At 55.4% G+C, this 10385-nt stretch overlaps 2 protein-coding genes across 7 annotated transcripts; one reads left to right on the top strand and one right to left on the bottom strand.

The window, feature by feature from the left end:
- Positions 1-20: 20 nt before the first annotated feature.
- On the top strand, positions 21-4898 carry NHERF4 (NHERF family PDZ scaffold protein 4). Of its 2 annotated transcripts, XM_060605001.3 has the most exons (11): positions 21-389; positions 772-799; positions 943-1016; positions 1354-1565; positions 1842-2031; positions 2148-2284; positions 2540-2744; positions 2971-3167; positions 3273-3500; positions 3641-3841; positions 4072-4898. In XM_060605001.3, exons 1-11 carry the CDS (start codon positions 374-376, stop codon positions 4099-4101), a joined length of 1518 nt encoding a protein of 505 aa, XP_060460984.1. In that variant the 5' UTR covers positions 21-373; the 3' UTR covers positions 4102-4898. The 2 variants fall into 2 exon arrangements, with proteins under 2 accessions (XP_060460984.1, XP_078288964.1); XM_078432838.2 differs by having other exon boundaries at positions 21-1016.
- A 633-nt stretch (positions 4899-5531) lies between these two features.
- On the bottom strand, positions 5532-9866 carry DRC12 (dynein regulatory complex subunit 12 homolog). Of its 5 annotated transcripts, XM_060605009.3 has the most exons (8): positions 9803-9819; positions 9610-9655; positions 9410-9491; positions 8894-8959; positions 8375-8494; positions 7770-7862; positions 6146-6276; positions 5532-5865 (listed from the first exon to the last, which is right to left on the bottom strand). In XM_060605009.3, exons 3-8 carry the CDS (start codon positions 9477-9479, stop codon positions 5737-5739), a joined length of 609 nt encoding a protein of 202 aa, XP_060460992.1. In that variant the 5' UTR covers positions 9480-9491; positions 9610-9655; positions 9803-9819; the 3' UTR covers positions 5532-5736. The 5 variants fall into 5 exon arrangements, with proteins under 5 accessions (XP_060460992.1, XP_060460989.1, XP_060460988.1 ...); XM_060605006.3 differs by lacking the exon at positions 9610-9655 and having other exon boundaries at positions 9803-9866; XM_060605005.3 differs by lacking the exon at positions 9610-9655 and having other exon boundaries at positions 9788-9830.
- Between the last annotated feature and the right edge of the window lie 519 nt (positions 9867-10385).

Below are 10385 nucleotides of genomic sequence, written 5' to 3'. Positions count from 1 at the left end.
AGCAAGGGCTGGGGGTGGTCTAGGAACAAGATACTGGGGTGGGAGGAGGTCATGCTGGGCTATAGGACTTCTATCACCTTTTCAAACATACCTATCCCAGGCTTGGCATTATCGTGACCAGCAACCTACCTTTGTCCGCCCAGAGCAGAAGCTGGGACCGCAGCAGTCTCCAGAGAAAGTTGGGGCCCAGGAATGGGGGCAGGAGGAACACACATACTTCCCCCTGGGGGATAAGACTCCTCCCGTTAACCATTACCTCACTGCTCCTAAGGCAGTGTCTTTAAGGAGGCGGGACGTGGCAGGTTAGGTGGGAGGGTCAGCTGTTTTTCATGGACCTTGTCCCTACCCTGAGCACTGGGTCACTGATCCAACTATGGAAGCAGCTGCAGGTAGGAGACTGGGAGAAATCCTCTGCTGGGGACTTGAGAGGGTAGTTGAGAGGGCAGATTGGGAGGCCAAGGCTTTGGGACCAGGGTGTACTTGATGTTGGGGCTTGGTGCCCGGAGGCAAATAGATGGCGAGTTAGAAGAGAAGAGGTGAGTGGATAGGTCTGTCTTCCTGGTCCACGCCCTGTCCTGATATGCTCAGATTTCTGTGGACTGGGAGGCAAAGGGAAGAGAGAAGAAGGGAAGGTCTTTCTGGAGCAGAATGGAGGGGGCAAGTTCTAAATTTGGGGGTTCGCCCAAGTCCTTTCAGTTAATGACTGTGGAAGAGGAGTGGGGTGGGGAGGGAATGCGCCCCTCCTCTCCTCGTCCCTTCTTTGCCCAGCAGATCTTCAGGACACAGCCTCGTTAACTCTGTAAGTGCCATGCTGGGAAGGATTGGGGCAAGGGGCGGAGGAGATCCAAGGTGGGGAAGGCCTTCATTCGCACCTCAAGTAGAGACCGGGACCAGAGTCCCGATGTCAGCTTGCTCCTACCTGTGTCCCTTGCCTCCTTGCAGGAAGTTTGAGTTTAACCCAAAGCAGGGCATTGATAATCCTGTCCTCTCTCTGGCTGAAGACCTTGACCCCTCCGGTAACCCCCTCGCCCTGGGCAACCATTCCCTTTCCCCAGAGATACCACAGCTCCTCACCGGCCTCCCGTCTCCTTGGTAACCACTCCACTCGGCCTCCCTCTGATAGCAGCCTGGTGGGGAGTAACTGTGTGGAGGTAGGAGGGGTTTGGGTGTTTTCTTCTGTCCAAGCCACTCTTCCCACATTTGGGTATTTGGCCCCACTGCCCAATACTTAACTGGGTAGGAGCCTGCCCAGTGCCCTATCACAAGGGTAGCGTCTGCCAGGCACAAGGCGACTTGTATTTGGGCCATGCCCCCTCTTCCTCCCCCTTTTCTGTTGCCCACATCCCCTTCCAGATCTCTGGAGCCTGGAGCGGCCTCGCTTCTGTCTGCTGAGCAAAGAGGAGGGCAGGAGTTTTGGCTTCCACCTGAGACAGGAGCTGGGCAAGGCTGTGCCTGTGGTGTGCAGGGTGGAGCCGGGCACGTCTGCCCAGCGCCAGGGTCTTCGGGAAGGGGACCGGATCCTAGGGGTGAACGACCACGTTGTGGAATGTGAAGACTATGCTGTGGTGAGGTTGGGCTGGGGCTTCCCTGTGGCGTAGAACATCTCTTAGCACCTCAAGGAGAGAGAAAGTCACTTCCCTGGATAGATGGGGGCAGTCCCTAAGCCTCAACCTCCCCTACCTTCCAGGATTTAGGGCTGCCCAGGTTGGGATGATCCGGAGGGTTGGTTCCAGGGGGTATAGCTCAGGGGTAGAGCATTTGGCTGCAGACAGCTGGTTCCAGGGAGGGGGCGCTGGCAAGAGGGGCCCCTCCCAACCTCCCCCTGCATGCCCTCTCTTTAGGTGGTGCGCCGTATCCGGGCCAGCGGTCCGCGGGTGTTGCTGACAGTTTTGGCGCAGCACGTGTATGACATGGTTCAAGCTCGGCAGGGGAACAGTGCCCACCTGTCTCCTACTCTCGGCCCAGGGGTCCGGCCCCGACTGTGTCACATAGTGAAAGATGAGGGCGGCTTTGGCTTCAGCGTCACTTACAGTGAGCCCCGAGGCTCGGGAGGGAGGTCAAGAGCGGGATCTTAGCCCAGTTCTGGGCAGGTGGCAGATGGAAACTTACTTGTTTCCCCCCCCCCACCCCCGCCCCCCGGCTTCCAGGTTATCAGGCTCCTTTCTGGTTGGTGCTGAGCACTGGAGGAGCAGCTGAGCGGGCTGGGGTGCCTCCTGGGGCCCGACTGCTAGAAGTGAATGGGGTCAGCGTGGAGAAGTTCACTTATAACCAACTCGGCAGGAAGGTATGGCCGGCTGTCTTCCCCCATTCGGGCCTCACCCCTCTGGGCCCGGGGGCCATGCCTCAGGCAGCAGATTCCTCCCCCTCGCACTCATCTTCTCATCTGACCTTGTACCTCCTGCCATGCTTCCCTTCACAGTTCCTGCTAGGCTCTTCTCTCCCCCACCCTTAGTGCCTCCTTCCTGGGGCTTGGAGGAGGGCCTGGCTCTGCCCTCCCTACCCAGCTGGTTGATGCCGATGCCCTGCTGGGCCCCTACAGCTTTGGCAGAGTGGAGAGCAAGTGACCCTGCTGGTGGCCGGGCCGGAGGTGGAGGAACAGTGTCGCCGGCTGGGAATGCCCCTGGCTGCGCCCTTAGCGGAGGGCTGGGCACTGCCCACCAAGCCGCGCTCTCTGCACCTACAGAAGGGGCCCCGGGGCTTTGGGTTCCTGCTTCGGGAGGAGAAAGGTCTTGACGGCCAACCCGGTGAGTGGTAGTCCCGGAGGCGGGTAGGGAAGGTGTGTGTTAAACCTGTTCACATTCGACTCTCAGTGCATATAAGTGGTATCCCCGGCTGAACCCCAGCCCTGAGCCTCCTCCTACTGTGTCCCCGCCCCCCCCCCCCCCCGGGGTTAGTCCCTGTGTGCCCACAGTGGCCTGGGCTGGCCCTGGGGTTAGCAGGGAAGGGGCCATGAGGATGTTTACGTCCTAGGACAGTTCCTGTGGGAGGTGGACCCAGGACTGCCAGCTGAGAAAGCCGGGATGCAGGCTGGGGACCGGCTGGTGGCTGTGGCTGGGGAAAGTGTGGAGGGGCTGGGCCACGAGGAGACAGTGTCCAGGATCCGCGCGCAGGGCTCTTCTGTTTCCCTCACTGTTGTCGACCGTAAGGCTGACCGCTTCTTCAGCATGGTGCGAGCTGAGGGCCGGGGGCTGGAGTGGGGGCAGGAATGGAGCAGGGCTCCGGTAGGGGGGAGAAGCAAAAAAGAAAGGTTTGTTCTGTCTGCCTCCTTCCAGGTTCGCTTGTCCCCACTTCTCTTCTTGGAGAGCACAGAGGCTCCTGCCTCTCCCCAGGAAAACTGCTCGCCCTCTCTGGTTGAAACCAAGGACCTACCAGTTGAAGACACAGCCATGCCTCTTGTCCCGTGTGGCTCCCGCCAGTGCTTCCTGTACCCTGGGCCTGGCGGTGGCTACGGCTTCCGGCTTACCTGTGTGGCCAGTGAGCCTCGTCTCTTCGTCTCCCAGGTGACTTATGCCCTATGGACCTCGGATCTTTCCAGTCCTTTGCCTCCTAATGAGCCATCATCTGCTTCCCTCCCAAGGTCTTAGAGCATCCAGCGACTTTTCCACGGTGTCCCATGTTCTGTAACCCCCCTCTTCACCAGGTGACCCTAGGAGGCTCAGCTGCCCGGGCGGGGCTGCAAACGGGAGACGTGATTCTGGAGGTGAATGGGTATCCCATGGGTGGAGAGAATGACCTGGAAAAGCTTCAGCAGCTGGTTGAGGCTGAGCCACCCCTCTGCCTGAAGCTGGCCGCCAGGTCCTGCCGGGGCTTCGAAGCCTGCGATCGCCCAGGGTTTGGAGAGGTAAGGAAGTAGGGACAGACGGGCAGTGAGCAGCCAGAGAAAGAGCCCAAGAGGAGGGCTACAGGGTGAAGCAGTGTGAGGCATGCAGGTTGGGACTTTAGACCATGGTAGGTGGGGACAGAAGGACCCAGGGAACAAGCCACATCCCTGGCCGGTCCAGTGGGGGTGGGGGCAGGGAAAAGGAACTCTTCTGATCCTTGAATGACCTTCTGTCTTCTCTCTCTGCTCAGGACGGGGCTCTAGCCTCAGAGCTGCTGTAGTCCTCCTCCGCTGGACACAGATCTGCCCAGTGGCCTTTCCGTCTTCACTCTCCGGCTAGTGATGGTAGGAGCTGAGAAGCTCTCTTTAAGCCAGAACTGCAGCTCTAGGATTCCGGACACCCCCAATCACAGGATTGCCCAAGGTCTCCCTCCCTTCCTCCCAGAAGAGGGTGTGGCCAGAGGCCTCCGGCAGGCCCACTAGGGGGCCTAGGAGCATCGGGTTGTGTCCCTGGGATGAACTTCCCGCCCGAAAATGAAGAATGGTGTGATTTCGTGATTTGTAATAAATTAGACCCTTTCCCAGCACAGAGCTCCTAAAACCCTTGGAATTTCCGAAGTAGTAAGATGACAAAGGTGTCTTCTGTTACTCGTAACAAGCCCCTTTCAACTACATCTGACTTTATTAATTAAGGAAGTGATTTTTGGAAAGCACCTAAGGTTGGGGGACTGGTTGCCAGGGGAACCCACCACGTGATTAGAGAGGGTTGGAACTTTCAGCCCCACCCCGCCCCACCCCCACCCTGGACCTCCCGGGAGGGGAGAGGCACTGGAGGTTGAATTAATCACCAATGACCAATGGTTTCACTGCTCGTGCCTCCCTAGTGAAGCCTCCATAAAAAAACCCCCCAAAAGGACGGGGTTCAGGGAGCCTGGAGGTGCTGGCCAGGTGGTGTACCCAGAGGGGGCATGGAGCTCCCACGCTCATGCCTTGTCCCGTTCCTACTTTCATCTGGCCGTTCCTGACTTGTGTCCTTTATAAAAAACCGGCAATCTAGCGATTAAAAGGTTTCTCTTGAGTTCTGTGAGCCGCGCTGGCAAATATTGGAGCCCAAGGGGGGGGGGGGCGGGGTCGTGGGAACCTTTGTGTTTTGGCCAGCTGGTCAGAAGCACAGGTGACAGCCGCTGGCTTTTGAAGTGGGGCCGGTCTTGCGGGGCTGAGCCTGAGGGATCTGATGCTCTCTTCACGTCAGTAGTGACAGAACTGAGTTAACTTGTAAGGCACCCGGCTGGTGTCCGCAGAACTGTTAGGGGATTTCTTGGTGTGGGACACCAACCCCCCCCCCCCCCCCCCCGCCACATTTGACCAGAGGTGAAATAGTACTGGGAGGGTTGTAGTAAAATAGAGGAGAATCCCAGGGTTTTTTTCCCTTTTTAGGTGGACTGTGGGCTGGCTAGGATTGAAGCCATCTGGAACTTGCCCTAGGCATGACGCCAGGAGACTCGGGTATATTGCAAGAATTTGGAGACAAGTTACACCTTCCTCTGCAACCTGAGGATTGTGCGGGCTGGTGGCTGGTTACTGTTAGTCTATTATAGAAATGGCCTTTCTCCTACAAATCTGGCTGCCTGTGTTGGAGGGGGGGGGGGGGGGCCGGGACGGTGGTTTGGAGGGACCAAAAAAGCTCCAGACCCAAGGCATGGGACCCAGTTTCTCTAAAAGAGAGTTGAGACCTTACCGAATTTCTCTCTTCTCGTTCAGTCTTCGGAGTAATGGGTCAGCCCAGAACCAAGCTGCCCCGTAAGAGGTCCTCACCTCTGCCAAAAAGCCACGGCCCACAGTTCTGCTGAGTTCCACATGGAGACAGCTTTATTGCTGGAGCCTCCCAGAGCCCCAGGGGCTAGAGGCTTACAGCTTCACAGATCCAGGGGGTTGAGTCCAAACTGGCGGAGCCGCTCCTTGTATTTGGTATGAAGTCTCAGCACGGCCCCATCCCACTGAGGCTTCACTGCTCTCAGCTTGGCCAAGAGTTGGTCCAGGCTGCCCTGCAGACACCAAGCTTCAGGCCCCAGGAAGGGAGAGGGCAGCGTGAGGGGTGCCCCAGGCTAGTCTGTGAGCTCTCCTTTGCCAGTGGCTTCTGGGAGCTTTTACACTTAGTGGGCGTGGTTGCATCCCCTGGTTGTCTGCCCTCAAGACAGAGCAGATTTCCTTGTGGAGATGCTGCTTCTCCTTCCCCCAGTCTGTCACTGTCATACTAGTTGGGGTTTGGGGGGATGGGGGGGTGCTGGGTACTGGGGTGGTTGGGATTCAAACAGGGGTGCTTACGTGTAAGATTTCCTCGTACTTGGCCTCTATGTCTGCCACGTGTGCCCGAAGCTGAGCCAGGGTCTGGTCCCGCTCTCTGAGGGCCTGCTCTGCCCCTTCCCGTGCGGCCTCAGCCTCCCTCTGGCACGTCTCTGTGGGGCCGGGCAGAAGGAGAAAGAGGATTGGGTAGTGACACCCTCCCTGTGAACAGAGTCTCCAAAGGTACCTAAAAAGCGGAACTTAAATGGGATCATTCCAGACTCCCCCAGTATCACCAATTTTCCCGCAGCCCGTATGAAGAGCGGACATGTACCTCTAAGGTTCAGTAGAGAGAGTAGTGGCATTGGGACAAGAGATGTGGGTCCAGAGTTTGGTTGTCGCTTATTGACTACCTGTGTAACCTCAGGCATGTCTCTCTCTGAGCCTAAGGTTCTTCATCTTTAAAGACAGAATGATCCAAACTTTACAGGCTTACTGTGAGTTGAATGCGAGCATATAGGGGGAAATGTATAGCATATACAGGAGGTGCTCCATAAATGCTGATCGAATTTAAATTCCAGACAAGGCAAGGATGAGGAAGGGCATTCAGGGTCTGCATGGCAGATAAGCAACTCTTAGGTATCTGAGACTATTTTAGGTTAAACTGAGGCTATTTTAGGTTAAGAAAACTTTGAGACCACAATTGTGAAAGATCTTATGTGCACGCTAACATAGCTCAACTGCGTCCTGTAACCAAGAGAGAAAGGAAAAACTTCCTGTTTTTTACATTTTTACTTATCTGGAAGGTTTATTCCTTTATGTAGCAAGTACTTATGTAGGACTGAGCATGCATGAGGCATTGAAGATATGGACGTAAGTCTAATATCTTTCCTCAGTTTCATTGCGAAAATCAGCTGAGAGGGAGTATGTTTTGCCCATGACAGACATGGCAGTGGTGGGGAGAAAGATCTGGATTTGGAGAGACCATTGAGAGAGGAAGATGGGGTAAGAGACTTAGGTCTTTTTTTAGTTACAACCTAAGAGGTTTTTACCATCTTGAACCCTCTGCTCCAATCTTCCATGGTGGGAGAGTTGATGGGGAAAAGGATAAGAGAGGGCGCATGGGTGGCTCAGTTGGTTAAGTGTCCAACTTTGGCTCAGGTCATGATCTTGCGGCCCCTGAGTTCGAGCCCCGCTTCGGGCTCTGTGCTGACAGCTCGGAGCCTGGAGCCTGTTTGGATTCTGTGTCTCCCTCTCTCTCTACGCCTCCCCCGCTCACTCTCTCTCTTAAAAATGAATAAATGTTAAAAAAATTTTTTCTTTTTTAAAAAAGGAAAAGGGTAAGAGAGCTTAGATAGCAGTCTTCTAGAGAAGGACTTTTTTTTTTTTTTTTAATGTTTATTTTTGAGAGAGAGCACAAGCAGGGCAGGGGCAGACGGAGACGGGGACAAAGGATCCAAAGTGGGCTCCATGCTAACAGCAGTGAGCCTGATGCGGGGCTCAAACCAACGAACCGTAAGATCATGACCTGAGCCGTCATCAGATGCTCAACAGACTGAGCCGCCCAGGGTTCCCTAGAGAAGGACCATCGTAAGTCCACCCCTGCAGACTTGGACCCTGTCAGTGCCCCTTGGAGAGACAGGGGTTAGGGAGTGGGGAAGCCTACCCAGCTGCTCCCGAAGGCCCCTCACTTCTTCTTCCAGCTGCCTGCTGCGGGTCTCCATTTCCTTCTGCAGGACTTGGCACTGACGACTCATCTCTGTGGTGGGGACAGAGGGTCCCAGGTGTGGATGGAGTGGTGGAGAAAGGAAGGGACATTGTGGGCAGGGAGGGCCTTCTTGGTCCAGTGGGACAGGAGCATAAAGGCCGCCTTGGTGGTTCTTGTGATTCTGAGAGGCTGGCCGACCCCGAAAAGCTGGGGAAGAGCTAGGAAACGAAACTCCTTCCCCCATTCCAACTCAGTACCTAGACTGTAGCCCTTCTCCCCCCACTCACTCCCATGGGATGAATGAGATAAAGGCCATGACTGCATTTTTTAATCCACAAAGCACATGGCATCAGGCATCCGGGAAGGTTCCTGCCTGGGATCCTGGGAGGCTGTCCTTCGTTTCCTTCAGGACCCTGCCCAATTCATGCCGAGCCGGGAAGGTTAAAGTTAGGCATGGCAGACGGACATCTTTCTTGTTTCACTTCCTTGTATCCTCTGGCCCTCTTGGCTGTCCTTTTCCAGGCCCCTGTCTCCTGCCCGCCTGCCTGACCAACCACACACACCTGCATAGACGGCCTTCCCCTCACTTCGGGCCTCTTCCAACTCAGCCTCTAGCGCTCGCAGCCTCCACCTCAGCTGGTCTTCAGAAGCCTTGGCTCGGCGGGCCTCGTCCCTCCTCAGAGCTGTGAAAAGTCCCAGAGCCGTCCTCACCACTGGCTGGGGGTCCCACGTGGCCCCGTGGGCTTGATGGACCGTGCCCACCTCTGGGAACCCGGTGGCAGGCTTCCAGCCTTTCATTTTCCCTCTGGGTTGGTCGGTTTGTCCCTGGAATGCCATGAGCTTTTCCTTACTAAGGGAAACCCCCCTCTATGTTCTGCTTATAAAAACTAGCTATCATCACCAACCCTCCCGGCCCAACCCTTCCTCGCAACGTCGGTTCTTCCTCCACCAGAGGATTGGCAGGGGTCACCTCAGCCTCCCGCAAACAGCTCTAAGCCTCCGAGCCTCTGACGATGTGAAATGCACCCCCCCCCCCCCCCTGCCCCGCGCACCTCTGTTGTCCTGAGCTTCCACTTTCTTACCCAAGTGGTCTTGGAGCAACTCCTTTTCCAGCACTGCCAGCCTGTGTGCGGATTTGGCTTCCACATCTGCCTTGGCAAGTTGGCAAAGCCTCAGCTTGGTCTCCTTGGACCTTTAGGAACTTATCATGATCTCAGCCTCCCTCACTTCTCCCCATCCTCATCCCACGCCCTGAACTTTCTTCCTGCAGGAGATCTGAGGACCTTTCAAGGAGGGATTTCTGATGGCGGGGTTCCCTGCTGTGTCCTGGCAGCCCAGCCCAGGGTAGGTACTCAGAATATGTGTAATGAATATATAGGGAAGGCACAAAGCCAGAAGGGCAGCACAGAGTGGGTATATGCCGGTTTCCCCAATTTCCCAGCTCCATGGAACGTGGAGGGAAGATATCGGGGGAGAGGGTCCTGAAGGCTCTATCTTGTCATGCAGAGGGCTGAATTCTCTCTGGAGCACCTCTGCTTGGTGTCTAAGCCAGAGAATGGAGAAGCAGGAGGCGCTCACCTCCATCCACCCTGACTCACCAGCACCCACATTCTTTTTCTTCTTCTGTGACCCAGCTTTCATCCCTTTTCCTTTGGTCTTAGATGGCATCTCCTTGCTGTCCTGGGGAAGGAGAGGACTTGTATTGAAGACTGCACATGGGGTTGCTTTCCTGACCCCTAGATTGAACCAGGAGTCCCAGGAGAGTTAGAGCTCTAGTCTCCGAGCATGTCTCTTATACCTTCCAGAAGCTTCTGTTCTTGGTCTCCTTGGGCCTTTAGGCAAGCCTGGGGTAGGGGGAAGGTAGAGCTGTTTCTTTCTACCAGTAAGGTTCTATGTACAGAAATCATTCCCCTCTACCCTCTTTTGGAGAAAATAAACCTCAGTCCTCGTCTCTTCCCTCTTCCCGTCATCCTTACCCTGCCTCGTCCTACCTGTAGGATCCTCTCTTGCTTCTGTTGTATTTCCCTGTAGGGTGACCCACTCATGGAGAGGGGCAGAGAAATGGCCCAACCAGCTAGGAGCCTGAGGAGGAGCCTGGGTTCTGGGAGCCAATCCAGGGTGACAAATTTCCTTTGAGGGCAGGACTGAGAACTGGAAGGTTGGGTTTCGGGAGGCCGAGTGTTGTCCAGGTAACTGGGAAACACGGAGTCAGAGACAGGTGGAATGGGCCAAGTACAAAGCTTAAAATAGCAAGGTCCCAGAGGGTCAATTCTTCAATTCTCTCCTTATCCCTACGTTCTAAATGTAGTTTGAGGAGAAAGGGCTTTGGAGCCCGGTAACTATGCTTCATTTCCATGTAGCACCGCCTGAGGTTTGGAGACTTACAAGTTACAGATTTACACATCTGATATGGTGCTGTTATGCTGATACAGAGGAAAAGAGCTCATAGTAGCCATTTGGGGCAATTTACATCCCTAGGGCTGATCAGCAAATGACATTATTAGGCTTGGGGAAGGCATTCTGTAGCATACAAGGGAAAGAAATGCAGGAGAAGGGAGTTGAGAGTGTTTCTCG

The sequence above is a fragment of the Panthera onca genome, chromosome D1 (assembly GCF_046562875.1).
Source record: "Panthera onca isolate mPanOnc1 chromosome D1, mPanOnc1 haplotype 2, whole genome shotgun sequence".
NCBI lineage: Eukaryota > Metazoa > Chordata > Mammalia > Carnivora > Felidae > Panthera > Panthera onca.
Note: the sequence above shows the minus strand (reverse complement) of the source record. Positions and strands in the feature narration are given on the sequence as shown.